The sequence below is a fragment of the Mugil cephalus genome, chromosome 4 (genome assembly GCF_022458985.1).
Source record: "Mugil cephalus isolate CIBA_MC_2020 chromosome 4, CIBA_Mcephalus_1.1, whole genome shotgun sequence".
NCBI classification, from domain to species: Eukaryota; Metazoa; Chordata; class Actinopteri; order Mugiliformes; family Mugilidae; genus Mugil; species Mugil cephalus.
The window spans coordinates 20,309,081-20,335,556 of NC_061773.1; the positions used below are offsets into that span (position 1 = coordinate 20,309,081).

The 26,476-nt window shown below is 45.1% G+C and overlaps 1 protein-coding gene across 2 annotated transcripts in view; it reads right to left on the bottom strand.

Annotated features, from left to right (window-relative positions):
• The window catches only part of cdh4 (cadherin 4, type 1, R-cadherin (retinal)), a 186,949-nt gene that overhangs the window by 13,566 nt on the left and 146,907 nt on the right, over window positions 1-26,476 (bottom strand). For both annotated transcript variants that reach the window (XM_047584061.1, XM_047584060.1), the window contains exons 7-11: window positions 24,655-24,799; window positions 14,262-14,434; window positions 6,464-6,601; window positions 2,192-2,377; window positions 1,630-1,883 (exon numbers count right to left, since the gene is read on the bottom strand). In XM_047584061.1, coding sequence (XP_047440017.1) covers window positions 1,630-1,883; window positions 2,192-2,377; window positions 6,464-6,601; window positions 14,262-14,434; window positions 24,655-24,799 — 896 coding nt within the window. The remainder of the gene's footprint in view (window positions 1-1,629; window positions 1,884-2,191; window positions 2,378-6,463; window positions 6,602-14,261; window positions 14,435-24,654; window positions 24,800-26,476) is intronic.

Here is a 26,476-nt window from a genome sequence, read left to right on the forward strand (position 1 = left end):
TTTAAGGTGATGAAACCTGGGATGCGGATATCTCTCATGTTTTCCTGCAGCACATCTCCTACCGCCTCCCTCGCTATCAATTCAGCAACATTTTCACAGGGTTTCTCGGTGGAAGTGGTCCTCTCACTGACATTAAGAAAAATCAATCTATCTCGTTGGAGCCGGCGATGGAGTGGAACGGTGCCGCTGGACCTCGGTGGGCATGTGGGAGTTTCTGTCACGCAGGGTCGATGCCTGGATGGCACAATGCCTGCTGCGTGTCATTCCAGTTAGGAAGGACAGAGGAAGGGATCAATGAGGAGGAAGATAGGGATCTAAGGAGGGCAGACAAACAGTGTCCAACTCATTACAGAACGACCTCTTCACACCAGTCTCCTGGCAATGGGGAGGTAACTGGGATGTGGGCGGGGGGTCAGTGGAGAATGTCACCGAAGAGGCATAAACTGTGAAGAAAGCGCTCGGCTCTGATTAAACATTGGTGCCACCCACAATCGGGGACAGCCTGGGAAAAAAAAAAAATATTGTAAATGTCTAACTGACCATGGCTATCAAGAGGTCCCCGGTCTCCAGAGGAACTTTTCCCTTGGACTTCTATGTTACAAAAGTTTATACAAGAGAACATAAGTAATAACTGCTGATGTTCCTCCATGTTCTCTGCATCCCTCACTGTTTGCTAATACATATGAGCAGTGTACTCTGCTGCCCCATCAACATTGGCCGATGGCCAATACGTGCTGCTGAATTTCCTGAGCCAATATTTGGAGCCAATACTGCTTTTTCTTCCGGCATTTACATGATAGAAATGACACAATGGTAACAAACGTAACAAAAAGTCTCAGTTTAACCAAAAACCAACATTTACTGAACTGAAACCAAAGAAAAGATAAACGGTCTGACGGTCAATAAAGAGACGTAACTCTGTCTAAGAGACATTATTCTATCCTCTGTCTCTCCTTTTTGTCTCTACTTTTTCTGTGCTTGACTCTCAATCGCCTCCTTCTCAGTGGACATCACAGCTAGGAGCTGGAGTCTGCTTGGACCTGTGGTCCTTCTCAGCCAAGTATGTTTAGCTTAGAGGCATTAGTCTTACACCTTGGCTTTTACATCAACACATATTCCTACCAAAAGCTTAATAACAGCACAACAGCTCCAATATAAACTGTGGACAGTGGTTGATTGACAACCTGCAGCATTAGTTTGCCAGAGAGAGAGAGAGAGAAAAAAAATAGCAGCTAGCAAACTCCTACTTAACGACAACAGTAATATTTGGTTCTGTTGCTAATGACTGCAATGTGTTGGTGCTGAGTGATAAAGTAAATAAAAACTGATAATAACCAAAGGAAAAACATTATTTTTCTCCAACTCTTATTTTTAGGTGTTCTCGACACGCCTACGAGTACGAGTATTTCTGCTGCATGCACTCTGCTAGTGGGAGGGGGAGGGGCAATGTATGGGCTGCATGGGTGCTCACTGTCTCCAGCAGCACGGGGCTGCCTGTGGATGCGCCTGTCTGTAAATCTTGCCGGGAGACAAAAAGAAAAAAATGTATCGGCGAACGCACCTGCCTACGGGCCGATACCATTACCAGTTAAAGACGGAAATACCTGAAAGATTTTTTTTGTGATGTACCTGACAATCTGGTGGATGAAGTGGTCGGGATCCTGGGCGGCAAACACGGTAAGCGTGGTCCCCGCTGGCACGCCCTCCTCGAAGCGGATCATCTTGGGGTTGACGGGGAAGACGGGAGGCTCGTTCACATCCTGTACGGAGATGGTGACGCCTGCTGTGGACTGCAGCGAGGACTGGATGCCACTCGCCAAGTGGGCCTGGTTGGACACGACCACGGTCAGCATGAAGGCGCGATTCATCTCGAAATCCACCGGCTGGAGCAGCGGAGAGAATTAAGAGAGAGACAGAGACAACAAAATGATCAGAGATTGGAGGAAAATGAGGGTAGCTGATTGTAACATTAGTTCTAGCTGTGTTCCAATTTGAGAAATGACATATAATTCAGGGAAAACAATGAGACCAAAGTACTCAGTCGTCAACATCTGGCACTTCACAGCGGGTGGAAGGATACAAGATTCTGCGCTGAATACTAATGAAGAACAACTGTACGCTGTCAAATTATCAAGCGTTAAGTCAGTGTAAAAAAAAGGATCGTGTGGGGAGAAAGCAGCTTCATTGTTACCTTGACCACAGTCAGCATGCCCTCGTTTGTGATGGGGTTGGTGCGAATGGTGAAGTGTCCCGACGGGTCTCCGCTGACGATGCGATAGACCGCGTTCCAGTTGGGGCTGTGAGGCTGATCTCTGTCCACCACTGTCAGGTTGGTCACCACCACATTCACCTTGTTCTCTGGCACTTCTCCAGAAAACTACAGAGCAGGAGGGAAAGGGGGGGAGGAAGCCAATGAAAGAGGAGGGGAAGCGGCAGCAGGGCGGATGGGAGGGATAACATTATGCTGATGTTGCTCCAGCAGTCAGCTAATGCATGTTAATGACTTGATTTATTGAGATTTTAAGCGCTTGCTTGTGCCATCATCCGTCTTTCAGCATTTTACGTAATTGTTCTAATGAAAACAAACTGCTTTTGGGGTCGTGCCAATATTGCTCATTAAATCAAAACAAGAGATTGAAAGTGGTGGCAAGGCAAATGGGGGAGAACTCAGAAAGTCGGGAGAGGAGCTGAAAAGATGGGGGACATGTTTGTTTAAATGTGGATAATAGGAAATCATATCCTGCATTATGTTAATGCGGCCCCCTATTCTAAACCATGTCTGCTCGCATGAAACTCTTTATTTGAACTAATGGATTTGTTCAATTAAGTGTTTACTCATTTAATTTAGATTCTGTGCATTCACCAAATCTAGGTCTTAATAAGCAATTAGATAAGTACTGTAATTAAGGCAGCGGTAGGAATAATCTTTGGCTAATGATCTTCATTATATTGCAATCTGAAACAACTCCCCTCTGAACCAACTCTGGAGGAAACTTGGTGACAGCTACAGAGCCTCGAGACGAACTTACAGTGCGACAGGATACATGTTCCTCTCTGTGGGGATTTATCTGGCTACTGAGGGACGGCCACTCAGAGGTAGTCACACACACACAAACACAAACACGCGGCAAAAGCTCTCATTGTCGCATGATAATGCCCGTTTCCTCTTGTGAAACGTTAACTTGTTTATGGTGTGTGTCTGCCAGCTGCTGTTTATTTTAATGGCTTCATCATCGCGGGACTGAAGCGGCGTCCAAACCAGCCGATTCCTCTCTTCCTGTCCCTCTTTCCTCCCTCCCTCCTCGCCTTGCCTCTTTCTGTCCTCCTGCTGGGCTGATAAGCACACAGCGAATTAAATATGCACTCTCCGTCCCCGGTGCACGGGCTCCTCCATTTCATTTTTTACCCCGAGCTCCGGCGTAAATAGCAACACAAGCGTTCCAAGTTTGCTCGGCCGCGCTGTCAGGCGGCCAAATGGAATTTGCTCTCTCTGAGGCATGAACAATGGCGGCGACTATGGAGGAGGGACCCTCCATAATGGTCACTCTCTTCAGTGCAATGTGGACCCATTGATAAGCCACCAGAGACGCCGACTTTCTGAAGGGATTTGTAGTTATGAGGGAAGAAGTCATAATACTTCTGGTTTCCATTTGCAACATACAGCATGTGAAGGCAGCGTCGGCCCCGCTCCATCATCCTTGCACCAGGGTCTTGCTTTACTTTTTAACCACCCTTCATACAACATACAAATAGGATGCAGCCCTGCACATAATCATTTGAGAAAATCAATCTGCATCAAGGCCAAATCTGCAATTTTTCCGTTAATGAAAAGCAAATTAAAAATCCATGTCGGCGACGGGAGCGCTAAAGCTCAGAAAATGCTACACATCTCTTCCCTTCCTTCACAGTGAGCGGAAGCCAAATGGTAACAACAACATTATGTAGGACTAAATGACCTAAAACAGACTCCTGCTGATCTCACACTGACATCGCTCCACTTGAGATGACTGTTATGTCTTCACCAGAACGCAATAAAGATGTAGCCACTGGCAGCAGAAATATGCCCTCGCCCTCGTTCCTTCATGTCGTAGCGAATATCAAGCCTCTCTTTACTCCTTTTAAAACACGGAGCACGGGGAGCACAGCAACACAGCGAACGCGGATAATCTGTGACAACTCTTTCAGACGTTCAGAAGGCACAGCTCTGCAAGGGAAGCACACGGCATTCACGTCTTTCCTCCTCTGCGTCTCGGAGTTCAAGTTTTCGGTCCCACGAGTCCTCCAACCAGTTCTTTTTGAAGAATAAATCAGAAAATGCTATACTTTATTAATAAATAGTTTTATTAGACAAACTCTAGCATTAGCATTGCGGTTTAGTTTATCACATAGTCCCAAACATAGCCGTAATATAGCACGTTCAGGCCCATGTGGTGAAATGAATAAAACATTTAGCCTCTTTTTTTTTTTTTTTTTCCTTTTTCAAATTAGATGCAATATATCAGCTTGGTTACACCCCCGCAAGCAATTTCACTTAATTAACGTGCTTATGTTTTCTCTGTGCCTCCCGCAGTGAGCAATGAATTCTTCTCACGTCTGTCATACCCAAATAATTGCTGAAGTGATCCAAGTCTTGTGTGGGAAGCAAAACAAGTAGCAGAGATTGACAAAGCAGTGGAAACAGCATCTGGTGGAAAACAATTTCTTTGTGCTGGATGTTCATGTGAGGGTGCGTGGCTGTTTGAGCATTAGCGAAGGGTGCGCGAGAAAACACCAGATTTATTTGTTTCTTCACTCATTACCGCGTTTCCAGTCACACCGCGAATTATGGCGAAACAATCCTTTACTGATAAGCTGGCGCATAATTTCTGCAGTCATTTATGCGACGCTGCAGGCAGAGCTTGGACTATATCCTCCTCCCAGCGAACTGAAAAGAATGTCCCTGTTTCTGGCTACTCGTGCGCTTTAAATAATTTCTGTTGAGTCCCCAATGAGATCCGGATGAGACGACAACATGCATCAGGGTTTGTGTGAGCGCACATGTAGATGCCTGCACATATATAGTGGAGCGCAACATGACAGTTCGTGGCTTGCAGGGGGAACTCTGGTCCAGAGCCCCTGTGTCGGGCAGCACTAGCAGCACCGGGGACGCGGGGGACAGGGACCAGCACTGAGTGGAGCGGCAGCCTTGTTCACCGAGCTCTACCTCTGACAGCTGGGGAGCTCTTATCAGAGCATGCGGCTGGAACTGTACTGGCACGCAGGCTGACGACGGCCCCGCAGAGGAGACGCAGGATCACAGTGTGTGACACTGACACACTGCTCACTCTGCCTCCGAGCTTCGCCGCAAACAGCATCTGCCTCTCTTTGGATTTTCAGAAATCTAAACATAAAGAGGCGCCGCAGCCCTGCGTGTCTATCAGACTGTGGTCAGCGTCCGATTCAGTTCTGTGACCGGGCTGACAATAAAGAGTACAAGTTATAGATGGAGGAAGCTGAGCATGGATATATTCATTCTCACACAACTCACAGCCCACACACACACACGCATTGCTGCTGAAAAGTGGGCCAGCTGTAGTGTTGCTTCCTGTCAGACCAATGTGGAGGTATCAGGGACTGGGGCCAGATGCCTGCAGACAAACCAGAGCCACCAGAGGACTTGCAGGCAGGGAGACAACAGAAAGGAAGGAAGGAAGAAAACTCATCTTGACCAGTACTTCCTCTCTCTCCATATGTCGCCTTTCACAAAGTGTGTCTTTATCTGTCACAGTCTATGCCTATTGCCCTGTCCTTTGTCAGCTGCGGCATGTTGCTGTGGTTATTTCTGTGCTGAGCCCACATTTCATGATTGCCGTTTTTCATGTAAACAGAAAGTATACAGTCGTTTCTAATAATAGCTTTCACTGGGATGCCTGGGTATGCGTACTGAATGTAGTGTGAGTGGTATAAAGGCGAAGAACAGCAGCTAAATAAGGAGCGGTTAGAGTAAGAGATGCATGGTTAAGCTGTATGGTGAAGGTTTTTGGCGCATTCTGACCTATCAGTTCAGTAACATGGCCATGCATTGGTATTTCAGGACTAGAAGAATTACTGGGTTGATGAGGACTGGGTGAATCTTGCATTTAAAATATATTTTAAAAAAAAGTAAAGCAGTGTGCCCAGGATACTACTAGTATCTAAAGAAACAAATTACTTGCTATTTCTTTTTTTTGGGGGGGGATTTTGGCAACCGTTATACAGTTTTGAAGAGAAAAATCAAGTCCTAAGATAACAGAAACAGGGCTGTTGTAGTTGTAGCATTTAGCTGAAGAGAGCACATTCATTAATTATTATTTCTTTTACATTTTGAACACAATGGGTATTGCAAAATCCTACTCCCGCAAGGTCAGACTCCATTCACGAGTCATTTTTTACACAAAACTTTCACAGATTGATAAAATATTACTGAAGTGCACACAGTACTCACCGTCCTCACTGTCAGCTCCGGAGGATTGTCATTGATGTCGGTTATAGAGATGAGGGCTGTAGCTGTGTTGGACAGTCCAAAGTTGAGGTTGCCCTCCATGTCTGTGGCCTGGACAATAATGGTGTACTGAGACACTTTCTGCAAAGAGCAAGAGAAGAAGAAAAAAACATACTCAACGTCTAGTCTTAGAAATCCTGCTATGCGCAGGACATAAATAGACCAAATAAATATTTTCCCATGTGACCATGAGTAATATAGAATAAACACATGAGTGACGATTCCGCCCACTCCTAGCATCACATGCAGATTTTTTTTTTCTTTTCTAGCCGCTAGCCACCCACTTGAATAAATGAGTAACTATCAGAACACCTTCCTCGCTCAATAACGGATAGTAAACAGCACACATGCACAAAAACAAACAAACATGCACAAAGATGCAGAGGAGGGAGCAGCGTGTCGGTAAAAGGCCCATCCATTATTGCCTAAAAGTCTCGGCTTTCCACTGTGGGAACAGACCTAGATCATCACTCATTTTAATGGGGGTGCTGCCACTTTAAGATGCACCGCAGTGCTTTGGATAAGAGGTGAACGGACCTTATTTAGTCCAGTTAAAGTGAGAGGGAGTCGCCCCAGAGTGCACTGAAGCATGGGCTGTAATATTACATTGCAAGGACCAGAAAGGACATCAGATGTAAAGCTTTGTTTAGACAAAGCTGTGTAAAAAAAAAAAAAAATGCATCTGAAACAAAGAGGGAGAAAGAGGCCAGTGGTGCTGACCATGGTGCTGAAAGTTCAGTCTATCCCCAGACTCAGCACTGCTGTGTGAGCATGCGTGTGTGTCCTTCCTGACAGTATATACGTGTAAGCCTCTCCGCCTTGCGTCGTCTTTCTCTTTCTATTAATCCATTTGCCTCAGGCCTCCATTGTGTCACAGCAGTGAAAGGCAGTGAGAGAATGGACGTCAAGGACAGGCCACTGTTCACTGCACACGGCCTGCTGCTTTGTTGAACATCCACATTGCATCCTGGCGATCGTCTAATGTTCGTTTGTTGCTAGGCTAGGTTTGCCTTATTCAACCGAGGTCGCACATTCTAATGACTTCATGGTCAGTGGAGCTGCTTGGAGGAACGTGAAGAAACCCAGTCAGACGTGTAGCCATAGATGTGGCAGTTAATAGCGGTTAAGGTGGCAGCTCCTCTATTTTTTTCTTTCTTATTCCTCTGAGCCATATCTTTTTTCTGCTTTATTGTGTGTTCTTTGTACGTGTGCATTCTCTGTTTCTCTTGATCCCCTTCTCTCTTTTTCATCGGATCTTGGCTGCTCATTGTTCTCTGGCTGTCTTTTCACTGTCTGTCTCTGTGCCATTTTCTGCGTATATCTCTGTATCTCCTTCTCTCCCTCCCACTCTTTCTCCAGTCGTGAAGGATGCTGCCGATTGTTGGATCCGTCAAAGCGTCGAGGCCAGTTAAAACACCCAGCTGGAGTCATTTAGCATTTCTCCAAGTCATTACGAAGTGCACAGACATGTTAATCTGCATCAACCAACCCTATTAATGAAAACTCAATACTGGCTGCCCTTTATTAGACTCATAATGAAATATCAATACCATCTCCCCACATACAGTGCTTCAGTAAATACAGCCTCCAATGAATGTGTCTCTCTGCAGGCTCATTTGGATCTGGTCACACACATCAATCTAGGAATAGCACCAGATGGCTCTAGGAAGCTAATAGACTCGAGGTTTGATGGACGCTTCTTCTTTTAGTAAGGCGAAGAGAAATGACTGGAGCTGAGCCAGCAGGTGGAGCTCTCACACAGTGGGGATGTGGCTGATGCCTCCTATCCTGCAGGGTTATATCACTCACCTGAGTGCAGTTGTGAGTTTATGGCCCTTCTAGTGCAGCACACACACACACACACGCTAATGCTCCAGCGAGTGGGAACAGGTGTGACACACTTACACTCACACACACAGCCGAGCGCACTCTGCTGTCCAAAAGAGGCCACCCGAACAAGCCAGCAAGGGGCTCTCTAATGAGTCCTATAGAAGTGCTGAACAGAAAATCTCTGTTAGATTAGAGTCCAGCACTGGCAGGAAAATCCAGCTTCTTGTCTCGCAACCAACAACAACAGTCCAAACTCCCTCCGGTGGCCTCGGGTGTCACAGACTTAATCTGCAGAAGCTGAAATCCATCAGAGGCCTCAGAAACACCTGCACACAGAGCTTCCGCCAACAATAAAACTCAATCCCATTCTCAAATTAGGCAGTTTACTATGTAAGAGCCTGAAGAAAGGGACAGGAAAACGGCCCGAGGCTATCGTCGTTAGCTGCTCGACACTCAAACAAGCGAGCGGAGAGGAGTGTGTTTTTTTTTTTTTTTTGGCAATACACTTACAGTGGTGAATTAATTGTACCTGAGCTGAGTGTGCATTTTCGTCTGGCGGGCTGTAAAGGACCACTCAAAGAAGGTAAAGAGTGGGTGACCCGATGAGTGAAAGACTTGCTCTTTACCCGTTTCATTTGTGGATTGTGTTCCAGCTTGCCAGGCTCCTACTGGCCACGGTCATTAGCTTGTCACTTACAATCAGACTCAACGGCCCAGTGCACGGCTAAAACTGTAGAAACCAGCTCCATTCTTCCTTTGACCACGCTCTCTGCCTACCTCGCTGACCCTCTGTGTCAGTCAACCCCCGACCACAGTTTCATTTACAATTAAATTTACTCAATTTGATTCGATGCTAGTTGATTCCATTTTATTAGATGAGTTTAGTCGTTCGGCTGAGTTGCGTTACTCATCCGTTTGACGGTGAACATCCGAGATATGTATAGCCACACAGTGATATACAGTCAGCATATACACTCTATTTTTACATCCTGCCCACAAACATGCAGGGAAGTGCGTTTGGTCTCCATCTTCACCATCTATCCCTCTCTTCATCCTCGCAGGGGTGTCTCTCAGTTTGGGATACGGACGGAAACAGCCGTACGCCGGTTTGAAGAGAACACAAGCCAGTGGAGACTCATTGTCAGTAGCGCGCTGTTCTCTCAAAGCTCTCTGAATCCCATTGTAGAGACACTGACTCAGATACGTAGGTAAAGCCAAGACATAAAGTCTGAATCCACTTGATTAGATACGCCCCCACATTTACGCAAACAGCTCAGAGTCACATGCTCGATAAATAAGAGCTGTGAGTCACGAATGCACAAAGCCGTCAAAATAAAACATTGGGACTGGGCAAGAGGTTTAATTAATTTTCCAACTGAGCATTATAAAACAATACACATGACACAGTTAAGTAAATACGTTCGCGTCGAACTCCGCTGTTGCCAAACTTGCTGTCTCCAACATGTCACAAGCCCGTGAAAACATTAGAGCCAGATTCTAGGCAAACGCCTCTGGCTCTGTAGCAGCAGAAAGAGAAAAATAAGACAATGAATTGCCAATCTTCCGATATGGCTTAGAGCGAAAGCTCCTCGTGTATTGATCAGTTCTTATCAGAATACGAGTCTGGTAGCATAGCATGCCATTTGGATTTCATTACAGGGGGGTGCTTCCATTGATGCAGATGCATTCGGATAAATTCAAATCCGTGGCACACGGATGACTGTTCTGCTGATACTCGTCTGTTCGTCACTGCACCAAGCCTGCACAAATGAATTGTTTGGCCTGGCAGATTTTAATTTCGCAGATCTGCATCAGTCTTAGTTTTGCATGTTTTACATTCTAACACGTGAACAGCTAGTGTTAAAAATGTGGAAAGCCGACCTGACAGTGGTGTTAGATGCGCCATGGACTCATCAATGCATACACCAAGTTCATTGGAGGATTTCTTTGCTGGTTGTTTCAGCAAAGATTTGCTGAAACAACCAGGAAAAAGGACATCTGACCACCAAACAAACAAATGTTGTGTAAATTCACTTCAGTGAAAACTTTAAATGGCTGGTTGGGCTACAAGAAATCACCAAAGTCATCAATCCTCTGATGACCATGGAAAAAAAAAAAAAAGATTTCATAGCAATCCATCTTGCAGTTGTCAGGAGTAACTTGCAGTGACTGGCAGACTGAGAAAAGAAGTCACAGTTTCCAAATGTGAATGGATGAGCCCGTAAGTATAAGCCTGATCAGTTTAAGGGAGCTAAGAATGAGAGTGAGAGGTTTGGACTCGGAATTCATCAGGTCTTGTCAGAAATCCCATTGCACCACAGTGTCACTGTTTTGTACAGTATCTCTATAAGTTAATGTGTGGAGACTTGAAAGTTAAGTTTAGGGCTGTCAAAGGTTTGTTATTTTGGCCAGCGCTTTTTCTAAAGTTAACTTAAGGCTTCTAGAGTCAGCAGTAAAAGACTGAAATATTATTCTGCGTCTTGTTTTAAGATATTTCCCGTGCATGGATATATTAGACAAAGATTAAGTCGCAAATAAACCTGCGAAGGTGAACAGTTCGAGTATTTCTGAAAAACAGTTCGGTATCGGGGAGGTGCAGATATTGAGAGGATATTTTCTAGATTGAACGTGGCAAAAAGCATTCAACATCCACCGAAATGCATCAATATTCTTCATTCAGCAACCGGCTCTCAGTCCCCCCAGATGACTTCTCTGTCTGGATTCTGGCGCTCTGCAGCAAGAAGGAGAATTAACATAACTCAACATCTCTTAGACAATAAAGCCCCAGGCCCCTTTAGGATGCCGGCTCTCTCAGCCCGTGTCCCCAGTCGGGCTCTGCGGATCCTAACAGAGCAGCCGGGCTGCGGGCACTCATGTCCTTGAGGCAGTCCAGGCGATGTCCTAATCGACGGCGTGACAGTCCAGCGTAGAGTTGGCATCAGCCCTGGGGGACGGCCTGGCGCCGGACAACACTGCACCACCCCACACCAGACGGTTCCAACTCAGGGCTCATGGGAGATTGAGACAGCCTGTGGTAATGAAAGACAACAGCTCTGCGTGCCAGAGGAACTGCTGCCATAGAGAAAGGGCACGAGGGGAGAGTCCAGAAGCCAGCTGTGGCACTCTGACATGTCCCACTCAGCTACCTGCTGCATCAGAGCTGTGCTTCATTAAAAATGTGTCTCTTCCATGTCGGGCTGACAGACGAGCCGCCTTTAGTACAGCACGTTATGAACACGTGCGAAAGTGTAAGAGCCTTTCATTTTTTTTTTTCCAGTTTGCCTACCTCTACAGACGCACACAAAACCCCAAATCCACACAGAAGCCGTCAAGTTACACATCACAATTCAGGATGTAACGAACACACACGTTAGCTTGTTAGCCCGTGGGCTCCAACGCGTGGAAGCGTGTGAGGTCGGGGGGAAGCGAGAGGTTAGAGGTTGGTGGAGGTTAAGGAGAATAATTAGCATTCGGCGGTGTCAGAGGTAAGTGATACCAGGATAACCTCCTGTCCTCCTTAACACAGGAGAACCTGCTTCACCCCTTAATTAGCGCATGAATATTCTAATTAGACACCGGCACGGCGGATGGGGCCTGTGTGAGAAAATGGGAAATGGGCAAGGAGACAGAGAATATATTCTGCACAGGCTTCAGCTCTGTATTCGCTGTCAATGCGGGGACAAGGATGTTCATGTCTCTCTTTGCGATGGCGTTTTTCACCGCGCTGCTTACACTCGTTCTGGATGAGCTTCACTGCATGTAAACGACATGCGTGCGTCTGTACATGCGCGCACGTGCCTGTGCTCGTTTGCGCTGATGACCTTGACAGCAGGTGGGTGATCTCCCAGGTGTGTCCCAGTTTTGGTGGGAGGATCAGAGGCAGGTGGGACTGCGCCTGGCTTGATGTGTCCAGATTAATGAGCTTTCCCTCACTCACATCAGCTGCTACTGCTGCCGCCCGGGCCAAGCTGGAAACAGGGACACAGGCCTGGCCCGCATTCACTCGTACCGATTTATATTGTCCCACAAATGTGCCACGCTATCATGCTGCGCCAGCTCCATATAAAACTTGGACGAAGAAGGCGCACTGATGTATTGTTTCTTCTGTCATGAAAACCTGGTTCTGAACTTGAGTGTTTAACCGTAATTATTAGCTAAATGCGCTTGCTTTGCTGTTGGTGAAGCCCCGTTTTAATTTCCAAAGCGTTGCCTGGCCAGGTTTAACGCCGGGAGGGACCATTGGGACTTCTCAGAATATAAACATTATGAGACACATTCAATGGTGCTTTTATGCCGGTCGTAAAAATCAGTCGACTGAGTTACGCGGATCAGATTATCCTCATAATGGCGGCATACGAATTTGAATGTTTCCCGATTTCGCCGGTGCCACATTTTCGTATCTTGCACCACACAGCGACAAGGGACATGTTTGTGTATCTGCGTGAGGGAAAGGCTGAAAGATGAGCGGTCTGCCACATAACACTGCTGCCCACGGTCAGCTGATGCAGCATGCGATAAACAACGGTTGACCCTATGTGACCCCCCTCATTAGCAGAATAACACGGAGCAGGGATGATTTGAGCCGCAGTGGTGGCGCCGTGTGTGGGTTGGCAGAAAACTAGAGCAGGCGAGCAAGCAGCAGACACGGCAGCAGTGGCAGAGGCAAAAGAAGACAACGAGAAGAGCACAACTTCGAACTTGTCAGCAGAGAGGTGCTGGAGCTACGTGGCCATTATATCTGCCCTGATCTGTGCACAACAATATATATATATATATAGAAGAATACAAGAAAATGATTCAAATTAATGAGTTAATATTTTGCTTGGTTTGTTTTATTTGGCTCAAAGGACGGAAGTAGCAAAAAGTGGTCAAGACATTTTAAGACTTGATTACTTCCAGGGATTAAATTTGAATTTATAACAGAAAGCTTGGGAATTTATTCAGATTAATGAAGCGAAACAACATGTTGACACTAAAAGGATGAGATCTATGTAGGAAATCTTGTTAAATCAAACGTACAGCTGGATACGTTTGGGTTAAATGGTGACTGCTGACGTGGAAAAGTAGGAAAGAAATCACAATTTTTGGAATAATATTAAAAGTTGGAAAGACTTTCCTAGATACACCGCCTTATGTCCCTGCAGTCATGCTGAAGAGGTTTTCCAAAGTGTCCTGACACGAGGTATGATGATACATCGACCAGCCTCATCGTTAAAACCAATGACAGAAGGAGTAAACAACATTAAGCATCTTGCGATAATACAAGGTTGGACCTGGCATTTGTGTGTCTGTTACTTAGCTGGCTGTACCACCCACCTAGACCAGACCAGGCACCCCCGCCTCATAGCAATGACACTCTTTGATGGCAGCAGTCATACACAGAAGGATGTACACTCAAAAAAGAAAAGTTTAAGAACAACTAAAATACATGAAAAACAGCACAAGGTGTTGACCTGGCCTCCAAATATACTGGATCTCAACTGGAACCAGCTTGATCCACAGAGACCCCTCCCCTCCACCCTTAGGAACCAAAGTCCCACAGTAACAACATCCTGTTGCCAGACACCACAGGACATCCTCAGAAGGCCCATGTCCACCCTCCTGAAGAGTTATAACTGTCTTGGAGGCACAAGTGACACGGTATTAGGCAGGTGGTCGTAATGTTATGCCTATGCCCATGCCCATAGAAAGAAAGAAACAGGACTCCTATTATCTGGCTCCTGATGCTATGGATATTAAGTTGACAGTTCATTGATCTGTGACAACAGATTCATTAGAGTTAAATATGAAAATTACATTTTTCCTTTGGAGGTATTATAATAGAACGTGAAACATCATTATTTATAGTTGAATGTTAGAGTTGAGTAGTGACCGGTAAAGCTGACACTAACAGGACACAGCAGACACTGACCTCTCTGTCCAGGCCGGCTGCCACCGTGACTATGTCTCCGGTCTCGCTGTTGATGGTGAACATGTTGGGGATGGGGCTGTGGGGCGTCTGCGAGAGGATGCGGTAGCGCACCATGCCGTTGGCGGTGGTGGAGTCGTCCGAGTCTGTAGCTGTCACCTGCATCACCGACGAGCCTGTGGAGAGTAGCACAGGGAGACTTAGACTCAAGAGAGCTGCACAGCGGAATAATCTGTAATACAGGCAAGGCCCATCAGTGCACGCAGCACCAGGAGAGGACAAGCTGGGAAGAAAACAAAGGAGGAAAACAAGCGACATTCATTAAAATACAAGACGTACTTGTCAAGGTCCTTTGCACACATACATTTTGAGAACACATACAGAGAAACGGAGGTTTCTTGTAAGGCCATTACTGCTAATGAATTTGCAGGAAATATCAAAGATGACAAAGGGTGCTCAGAGAGGACAACAAGCCCATTTATTTCATTGAAACAAGTCAATCAGACTTTTCAAATTGCCGTGACATTCTCTGCTCTTCAGAAAACAACTATTACTCCGCTATTACAGAGCGGAGAACAAAAACAAAAACAAAGTCTGTTAAATGAGCCCCTATTTTAAGCCGCGCTGCTGTGTCCTCTGTATATTTCAAGCGCGTGGCGCAAAGATTCCACCTCTGCAGAGTACATTTAGTAATGAGCAGCACAGGGTCTACTGCCATTTCCACCATCCATTATTTTAGCCTTCAGCAGCACCGTGGCCGCCCCTTAATGCTCCGAGACTCTCTCCCTATTTGTCTTAAAATCACAGATAAACACTGCCATTTAAGGCAGACAGCACAGAGGGTGTGTATGTACGTCCACTTCCAGGCACACGTGTGCATCTGTATGCATATACTTGTTTATGGCCCCCCCCTCCTCCCCCAGCACGTAGCAAGTTGAGAGGTCCTGTGTCCCTGCATCTTCCTCCAGCAGCATTATTGATTTGCACAAGTTTGTCAGCTGGGCTCACAAATGCGACCAGGCAATTAGGAGCACTTTGTGCTGGAAAGAGGAGAGATCACCTCGCCTCTCTCTCAGGGTTTTGTGAAAATGTCACTTTCCATCAGGCAGCCATTTACAGGCTGCTGCTGCTGCTGCTGCTGCTGCTGCTGAGAGAAAAGGGACTGTCAGGAGGGAGGAGACAGAGGAGAAGCACAAACATGCTTGGATGTGAAGACTGTGCATGTAGAGAACATTTGAAAAAGATGACGACAACACACAGAAGACGGAGCATAAAGAGGAGAGCAGAAGAGAAAGTGCTAATGGGTGTGGTATAGTGCCTGCATTTAGTGGAATAGGGTCTAAATTACAGTTATGTTTTTAAGTTAGGGGGCATCAAAAAGTAGCTCAGCAACTAATGCATGAGCTTGCCTCCCTATGGAAGGCTGTGGGGTGACGGGCGCCATGCTGAGCAGGCACGGAGTCAGCAATGTTCAATTAGCACATCAAAAGAAATCAAAAACATTCAGAAAACCATGTATGTTTAAGAGTAGAGCCTCAGCAGAAACAGGTTTGCATCAGCACCCTCCAAAATCGTAAAAGTAAATCAAATCTGCCACAAATCCAAATCCAGGGAGTCGGATTCATGGCAGATCTGGCGGTTCCCCGCGGGTCTGAGCAGTTACAGGTGTCTCAATTCCTATAATTGGGTGTGGATGGCACCATCATTCCTGTGACAGCCTGCATGGACAGGATAATTGTAGCCTCAAATTCTATTTCAAACTTCATTAAGTTTCAAAGCAGGATTTGTCACTTTGACCAGCAAAGAAAAGAAGAGAGTGGAAGGAAAGACAGGAAAAAGAAAAACAATTACGGCTATTTCTCAGAGGACGGCATCAATACACAATCAACCTTTCCAGTGCTGCAGGGAGGAACGGAACATAATGAATCCCACGCTGCTACTTTTCAGTTCAGTGTGGAGGATTCAGAGATATGACGACGGCGGTGCAGTCAGATCCACACGGGGAAGGCTGCGACTGGAAGGGTTAAACTTTGATCCTGCTTAATTCCTATTTAATTTGAACACTAATACCAAATCCTAATTGCTTTTCCGCCAAAATCGCTGGACCTGAAAATTTGGTGGCAGGCGCGCATTTTGTCGGCCATTTTTCTCACATGACTGGAGATCACCGGTGGGGTCTATGTGCTGCCTAAACATTAATCAACCGGAGTCAACATCTGCCTTCCAATTAGAAAGAGACGGAGGAAAAAAAAAACAAGAGAATGATGGATATAGACAGAAAGAACGGGGAAAGAGACACGGACGCATTTCACAATCTGAGGCAGAGGAGGAAATTGTAAAGCGGGACAAGAAGAAAGTGAGGACGAGGATGGTGGTGAGAGATCATAACGACCACTAAAAGCGAAAGTACGAGGAGATGTCAGGGAGCGAGAGGGCAGGCAAGGGACGCTATAAGAGGATAATAATTTTCATCAGCAGAGGGAAGATAGAGGTTGCCTTTCAGGTAGAAAAAGTGGCTGTGGTACAGTAGATAGAGAGCAAGAAGGAGAACTAGAGGTTGAGAGCTGAGGGAAGTAAGAGGTGAATCTAGGTGGAAGTGAGAAACATGGAGTTTCCAGACAAGAGCCTCTAATGGTGCCCACTACACTGTGAAGACACAAGCATACTCCAGAACCATTTGAACCTTTCAGAAACAGCCACTACGAATGAGGCATGCCGCATTCATACCTTGGTGCAAAGACCAGATCAAAGGAATATTTTTCCCTTTTGTTACAGCGTTTCCCTCAATGTTTTCCTGCATACTTTAATCCGGGACCACAGGGGCTGAAGCACAGGCAGCGGACCCTGCTCATTATACAGGAAAGCAACAGAATAGCTAAGATGCGGGAGTTATTTCAAGTGTCCAGGGTTCCAGCTGCAGTAAAAGGCATATTTGTTTTTTTTCTGAATAGGCTCGAATAGGTCTTAAATTATCTCAATTGAACCATCTGTCCTTAACACAAGCAGCTGCACTAGCTGGTCCCCGGAAGGAGCACTCCACTGATTCTTCACATGTATATTAGTTAACCTGTCTGAGAGCTACTTAAAAAAAAAAAAAAAAAAAAAATGGTTTTCAGGAAAGAGGACATTTATCTTAGTTTGGACTTTGAGATTCCAAATGTTCAACAGAAAGTTGACTCTAAATAAGGCCAAGGACCCCAAACTGATGGAGACGTTATACATTATTATCATCATCATTTTGCATTCAATATTAACCTATTCAAATAATACACAGGTTCAAATACTAATTTCATATCTGACATAAACATACATACATAGGATTTCAGCACCGGATTGAATAGGCTCTCTTTAAATTTGTGGAGGAAAAAATATATAAAAAATGTCTAAGCAACCAAAGATCTGCAGTACCTCCGCTGACCCCCTAGGGCTCACAGACCCCCTGTTGAAGAACCATGCTCTAGATGGTGAAAGATGCCGCCGAGCTGCAAACGTGAGGATCGTAGGATGGAGTGCCGATTTAAAGTGTCTTTGACCAGTCTTTATTAGTTCTGTCTCAAAACGTTTTTAATTATTCCTTGTCTTTGTCAAAATAAAAATCTAAATCAACAGAAAAATGGCCACACCTCAAACTTGGCTAGAGCAGGAGTTACCGAGCACTGAAAATGCACATGAACACTTCCGTGGCTCTTGTGTGTAAAAACACAGCAGTTGTGGGTAACTGCAGGTTGCACAGGCTTACAGCTGTGCATACCTCCTGAATCACAACAAAGTGTTGTCAGGCTGGTAGATCCGGCTCCTGTCGAGGGGGATGGTTTGCAATGGAAAAGAAAAAACAAAACAGTAAACATTATACCCAGAATCTGTTAAAGGCTCAGGGGCCTCACAGTACATCCCAACCTGACTTCAACGTGACTTGTCAGTAAAGCAGGTGAAAACTGACAGTCTAGGGCCTCGGACTACAGTATTATGACACCACTGAGGAGAGGTGGAGAGGTACTATGCTGACACTCAAAAGAAAGGTTATAAAGCTTATAAAGACCTTTCAGGGAAGTTAAAGTGATCAATGTTTCTTTTTTGATGCCAGGTAAAATCGATTCTTTTATCTGTGTTTCTTGAACAAAGTGTTTAAAAAATTTAATTGAAGTCGGTGCTGATAACTACCGTCCTTAAGCGTCCACCGTCTTTATTTGCCTCCATCAGTCCATCCCCCTGCTCATATACCACTAATCACGCTCACCCCAGGCAGCATGTCGAGAGAAAGTCTCTTAAATCTCTCTGCAACAGTTAGGACAGACAGAAATGTGGTCCCTCCGTGACCCCATGGGAGGGTAAATCGACTGTGAGAGAAGGCACTCAGCTGCTGGTTTTGATCTTACTCTCTCTCTCTTTTTTTTGAGAAAGACGGTGCATAAAAGGGAACAACTTGCTGTCAGGGTCGGGGGGGAGAAGGGGGATCGTAGGAGAAGGACAGAACATCACAGGGCAGATGTTCAGAGGATGTAACACTGCAGCCTCAGAACACAGGCCGCTTTCTAGAGGAGAAGAAGCAGAAGAAGAAGATGGAGAAGTAGTCACGCCATCTCTCCAAATGTTATCTGAGGCCACGTGCGAGGCCTCAGATGAAGATTACAATTACAAACACAATGTCACAGGCTTGAAGAAGCAGCTCTGTACTTTTTTTTTGTTGTTGTTGTGTTTGCTGGGCTTATGAAACCTTAATCACAATTGCCCACGTCTGTGCAAAAGTAAATATGGACCAAAAAAACATCCGCTTCGTTTCAGACTGAATTCCGTTTATTAACAACAACTCTGCTTAGTGTTCTCATTTTGACGAGCTGCACAAATGAATTTTATTAGTCACAGGTTTATTTGCGGCTGAGCAGCGGCCCGGTGGCAGAGGCCGACCGGTGTAGCGTTTTCAAACAGGCAGTGCCTGATTGGATCTCTCCCCACGCAACATCTGGTGACGCTGATAAGGGTGGTTCCCTGTAGGCCTGACGCTTTGATGGCTTTCACACAGCGCTAGATTTGAAGACGGGTTGTAATGCGTCGGAGGACCTTTGATATCCGGGTCTGTGGCTACTGAAAGCGATATCGCCGTAGCTTAATGCATATACCGCCTTTGTTTTCTATTTATTCTAAGTATTATTCAATGTAAATTATTAAAAAATTCCCATTTCTCTTTTAAATATAAAGTTTATACTGTATCATATACTGTATATGAATATTAGTGCTAAATAAGCAGTTCAGGTGAAGATGGATGGCATACTTGTCTTTGTGCCCACTGCTCCAAGTGTGCTGACTACTCTTCGTGTGTGTACAAATGCATTTTTATTATTATTATTGTCATTAAAACTCTGTTAGTATGTATGTAGCTTTATGTTCTGTCTCTGTAACCAAAGGAAACATATAGGGTATCATGAGGTAGGAGAAGAAATGTATTTTTAACAGTTTTTGGAACATTTCATAATAACTTGACCTGAAATTCTACACAAAATGAAATCCATTTTTTTTTTCCAATCTGGATTTACGTTTTGTTAATAGCTTCATAAAAAGTTTTCACCATGACTGCTTTTAGTTAATTATGTCAAAGCGCGTGCTAATATTATTTGAGTTTTCGCCGCTGTTTAAATCTGCTTTGTGGGAGACACAAAATTGAGATATATTATGTCCGAAGGCATCTCTGCCCAGAGCAGCACCTGTCAGCTGCAGTGCTGTGACAGGTTTCCGCCGTCCACCTGTTGGCAGGATGGAAGGAAGGCGGCGTGTCTCCAGGGGTAACACCTGAGAGATTTCATGGTCCTTTGAGTCCAGAGAATCTTATGAGCTGCACTGACCTCAAATACAGGTCACACACTGAGGGCCTGTGAAGCCCAGCGGTGCTAGTGCAGTGATCTGGTGGGTCTTTTGTTAGTCACTGAAAATGTCTGTTTTTCCACAACATTCAATGTAGAAATGCACACAATAACACAGCAAGAAGGCACAAGAGTATATAAGTAAAGCAGCTGCGCTGGTGTTTTCTAGATGCAGGTGAAGGGTTGAAAATTTGAAAGAATCTGAGGCCCATCCATAACAAATACACCCACCAGCCACTTTATTAGGTACACCTTACTAGTAAAAGGTTTCATCACTGCCTTTGTCATACTTTCAACAAGGTGTTGGAAACATTCCTCTGAGATTTTGCTCCACATTGACATGATACCGTCACGCAGTTGCTGCAGATTTGTTGGCTGCACATCTATGATAATAATCTCCTGTTCCACCACATCCCAAAGGTGCTCTATTGGATTGAGATCTGGTGACTGTGGAGGCCATTGGAGTACAGTTAACTCATTGTCATGTTCAACCAGTTTGAGATGATATGAGCTTTGTGACATGGTGCATTATCCTGCTGGAAGTAGCCGTCAGAAGATGGTCCACTGTGGTCATAAAGGGATGGACATGGTCAGCATCAATACTCAGGTAGGCTGTGGCATTTAAACTATGCTCAGCCCAAAGCGTGCCAGGAAAATGTCCCCTACACCGTTATACCACCACCAGCAGCCTGAACCTTTGATAGAAGGCAGGATGGATCCTTTCATGTTGTTCTGACCCCAAATTCTGACCCTGCAATCCAAATGTCGCCATCAGACCAGGCAATGTTTTTCCAATCTTCTATTGTCCAGTTTTGGTGAGTCTGTGTGAACTGTAGTCTCAGTTTCAGTGTGGTCTTCTGCTGCTGTAGCATCTTCTTCATGGTTTGACGTGTTGTGCGTTCAGAGATGGTATTCTGCATTCCTTGGTTGTAACGAGTGGTTATTTGAGTTACTGTTGCCTTTCTATCATCTCCAACCAGTCCGTCTGTTCTCCTCTGACCTCTCACATCAACAAGGCATTTACGTCCACACAATTGCTGCTCACTGGATATTTTCTCTTTTTTTCGGACCATTCTCTGTAAACCCTAGAGGTGGTTGTACGTGAAAATCCCAGTAGATCAGAAGTTTCTGAAATACTCAGACCAGCCCGTCTGGCACCAACAACCATACCATGTTCAAAGTCACTTAAATGTACCTAATAAAGTGGCCAGTGGATGTATATGGTAATTCCTTGTAATGGAGACAGCCTCAGATAATGGAAAATTAAATATTTTTGGTTGCTGCCTTTACCACCCAATGGAGCCCAATGGTAGGTAAAAGAAAGAACCATGGAACCGGTATGTATCTGCCAGATGTTTTCTTACTACAGTCTTAGAATTAGTACAGCTGAGATTGAAAATGTACTTCAACAAAACTCTGTGCTACTTAACTTGAGATCTAAACTGGGCCCATTAATAAAAAAGAAAAAGAAAAAAAAAGAGCTAACTCATAGACAATATATTAAAGACTTAAAAGAGCCACAAAAGTATGAAAGTGTCTTTCCTTCAACCTGAAGATGAAACACGACCCTTGGTGCTTTCTCTGACTAAACAGGCAATTAGGCCAAACCTCTACTTCTAATCAATTTCCCTGATTGAAATTCACCAATTCAGAGACCAATGACTAAGCAAAGGAAGACAAAAGGGGGACGGCACTCCACAGACAATATGCTTTTTGTTGACACTCTTGACACAAAAACAACGCGTACTCCACAAACAAAGGTTACTCAGCACCGATTGCCATTGAAGGGCAGAGCAATTATACTGTACATAGCTTTATGCGTTTCTCGTTAATTGGTATCACAGATTTCATTCTGCTCGGCGCAACATTTAATTCAAACACTTTTGTTGCTGCGCTCTCATTTGAAACTACGCAGAGAGTATCAGCGTGAAAAAACAAAGAAAGAAGCTTTTGGAATGTGTGGTTGCCCTCGCTAATTAGGAGCTCTGTACATAGACCCACGCTCCACTGAGGAGCGAGCACACACACACAAAGTCAGTCCCGCACTTGCTCATCCATGCACACACACACACACACACACACACACACACACACACACACACACACACACACACACACACACACACACACACACACACACACACACACACACACATGCACAACATGCTTTCCTATATTGTTTACAAATCCCCCTGAGATTAAACTTTGCAGCAGAACAATATCTGAACGCTGTGAAGACAAACATGGGTCCTCGGGGTCTGATTGTTAGAACACGAGTTCTTCCAGTCGAGACATGAGGGCTACTTGCACATTCTGCTCTTGTCTCTGGATTCGCACTGACCACAACGCTGCTCCAGGATTTCGGAGGGAAGGTCTACATCTCTCCATGCTCTGCAGAATCTGATAATGATGCATCCAGCCAAGATGCGGCAACACAAATAGCTCATGGACTCCGCTGCTGTCTGAACCAACTGAACACTTCACAGCACGCTCACACTTTGAAGGCTTGATTTGCCGAGTTAATTCAAGGCTGCATTAAGCAAGACTGAAACGTTTCAGACGGACAAAATGAGAATTTGATTGGTTGAAGTAAAAAGCTAAAATGTAAACAGGATCTTTAAGCAATCAGGGACCTTGCATTAGAGTAATTTCATTCAGTTTACGCTTTCCATTCAATTCAAAGTATTGATTAAATTAAAATTAACTAAAGCAATAAAGCCTTTTAGCTATTCATAAATCACTTTTAAGCACAGCTTCGAATGGATTGGCGCATTAGTTATTCTCAGCAGAGCAGAGGATGAAGCCATGAAAGTGGCAGCGTAAGTGGTGATTTTCCATGCATTAATTGCTTCAATGGTTACAATTTAAAATGACGACGCGCTTGTATCTACACATATTTTATGAATTTTTCATTTTGACAAATTGAAACGGAAAGTGTGTTTCTGTTACCTGAGGCAACCACGGGTAAGACAGGAGTCAACATGAAAACAACGACCTTAAAAGGTCATAAATGAAAAGAAAATGGCATCGCACTGCATTTTTAACAAGATACGAAACGCAGTTGTTAGAGCAGCCGGACTGCATCCCACAAAAAAACGAAAAAAACAAGTTAGATTAAAAATACAATAAAGTAAGCAAACAAAACTATATAAAACTAAATATAGAAAGGGTACAGAAATGATTTACAGCCACTGTAGAAAGTAGAAAAGAAAAACAGTTAGAGGAGGACATTCATCACGAATAATGACAAACTCTAAGAGTGGAGCATTGCTCTTAAAAATAACATTGAACAGAAACGGCATGATGATTATGAAATGACTTACACTCAAGAAAAGACCGGTCTGATTTATTTCATACACAGTCTGTCCAACAATGGTTAGTCAATTCAACCATTCTTTCCCTCTTGCTTTTGTAAAAGTTCAAAATTACAGGGACACTGTTCAGATTTCAGGTTCATTTTTGTCTGTTATTGTTGCTTTGATTCTGAATCTCGTTCCATTATTTGTTGAGTTTCCCGTTTTATTTTGTTAACTTCCTTGTGGCTGTAAAGGTTCGCCTTTATTCAACGCCTTTTGGGTTAACTTCCGTGGTTTCCTTGGTTTTGGTGTTTTGGTCTTCCCCCTGCCCATGTGCATATACATGGTCCTGCCTTTCCCTTTGTTCCCCGTCTTAGCATCCTAGTCTTCATGTTTTTGCCTTCATGCCACGTTTTAGTCGTCTTGCCCTTTGTCCTGCACTCATGTCCTACCCCACAACCCGCCTTCCCTGACCATTACTTCGATCACAGAATTGTTGCAGGCCAAGAGGAATCAGATAAAATTGAATACATTTGGAGTTTAGTGAATGTTTTACTGCATCTGAAGGGCAGCTGTTGAGATCAGTACGTGGGCGATTAGCTAAATCTGGATAAATTTCTATCTCTTAAGTAAGACCTACTGCAGGAACTCATATTTATAACAACCTTTCTAACGTCAAACTACAGTATGCTATAACTTATTTATCTGTACATTTTTGTATTCAAGCTTATATGTTTAGTAGATTTAACCCGCAGTGTCATTTACTTGTCATTTACACTACCATACATGTGAGTTTGCTGTGACTGTGGATGATTATGAGCTTTATTCCATAATGTCACGAGACACATCTCTCCTTCCGTTCTATTCTATTCTATTCCTTCTGTTCTTGTAACTCTAAGAACATCTGAAGCGACCCTTAAAAGTCATGCTATATATCCTGAGTTCATATTTGCACACGACTCCTCCGAACATGCCGATGTGAAGTGATGATTAACTTCGAGTTAATTTTGCAACACCAGCGTGTACGTCTTGTGTCCCCCTCACACAATAACTTCGCCTCAAGTTTCTCCTCCCACGCGTCTCTCCAACTTTCTCTCGCAGCACGAAAACTTTGAGTCTAAAGTATGGAAATCCACGTGTTTGAAAATGGCAAACGACGAACAGGTAGGTATTTCCAGACGCTTGTGGGAGAACTGTCTCATTAAAAAACCTGCGCATGAAGCTGCGTCCGGTGAGAACTCTTACCTGGTTTGGAACCCTCGGCCACAGAGCCGTTGTACACCTGGTTCTGAAACTCGGGTCTGTTGTCGTTCATGTCGATCACATAGATGTAGAGATCGATGGGATTCTCCACCTGGTTCCCGTTCATGTCCACGGCGTGGGCCCGCAGCTGTGAACACACGTGATTAAACAAAAAAAAAGCATCAGCGGCGTTCAGCGGAAGAAGACGACTTCGACAACAGGGTGCCGGGCTGATTGATATGGATCTCCGCAGCCAGTCCGGACCAGAACAAGCTTGGCACGCGGCGCAACCTTGACTTTGTTTATTGGCAATTCCGTTTAACTGGCAAATATCCTGTTTCTCGTCTGCCAACGGGGCACGGATATCCTGTTGGTATCTTGGCGTGGCCCACAACAACACAGACAGGGGCAAAGTAGTGAAATGTTCCAAACACACAAACAACACCTATTTTGTTGTTAGCACAGCCAGAGGCCTACGAAAATATCAGAGAGGTGCTGCTGCTCAAGCTGTGGCTTCTGTTTGTTCGGGGGAGCATGTTTGTCTCGCTTTGTTTCGACAAAGCCAGCCATTTGGATGGATGTCTCCTTCTGATGAGCTGATCTTTCACGACGCACAGTGTGAGGAAAGAGAGAGCAAAGTGGCAAAAGGCTGAAGTGAGGAAAAAAAAAAGGGAGGAGGGGGGGAGGTGAACGAGATGGGAAGGAGAGTGGGAGAGTGACTGAGTCTTGTGTAAGTAAATGAGAGATGAAAACACAAAGAGGCAGTGGAGGGAGAGAGGGCTCGAACAGGGAGGACTGACAAAAGCAATCATCATCTACAGTGCGATGTCTTCATCTCCACCAGCCCCGACTCCCCACCAATCCGCACTCATGATATCTAACATAACGCAAAGCTTTGTAATAGCCCTGGAACCAAACTGGCGCTGCACACCGTGACTTACATTACTCTCATTCAATTGCCTCGAAAATTCATATCCTCTGCAGAAATACTCAATCACAGCTTGGCTTGGGAAATGGAGAAGGGCTCGCGTTCTGGCTAAAGCCCGACGCGCTGGCAGCAAAATATTTAGTGTGAACACAGTCGAGGAGGAGCTGCCTGTCAGCCCACTTTCAGGACGTCGTGATGCATTGTGGGGTGACACGCGAGATTGAATGGCGGCACCTGCCTCCGCGGAAACACAACTAATCGTGTCGGCTTTTGTGCCCGCCTGTCAGGGGATGTATCAAAGCGCGCCCAAACACGCGGCCGCTTGAGCATTCGCGCGCCGCATCCAAACACGGAGTCAGACACATGTTTACGCATATTAACACGGACACCGACGAGCGCCGGGGCACACGCCGACGAGGCGCGCGCAGCCAATCAGAAGAGCCCTCTGTAGCCACTTAATGATCCTCAAGATGCTAGTTTTCCATTGGCTGAAGCACGGCAAACAAACACGGAGAGGAGGCTCAACAAACAAACAAGCCCAATCTGTTTCCTCAGCTGCGAACACTGCACGATGAGGGTGTGTGGCTGCTTCTGTGTGGAGAGTGTGTGAGGATGACATATATCTCTCTATCTGTATATCTATCTCAACTGTATGTTCACTATTCTATGTGTATCTTTCTGTGTGGCTATGTGTGTCTGTGCGCTCAAAGGCAGAATTTGTTATGTGACCTGACGGTGTGGTTCCCAGACTGAAAGTGCATGCACGTGAAGTGACATCAGCATTCAGCAGGGCGAGCTTTAGTGTAACTGGACCAACCGCAGGAGAAATACAGTTTGTTCTCACCACGTTGGCTCCAATATACAGCTAGCTGCATGTGCACGGCGCGTGAAGATTTC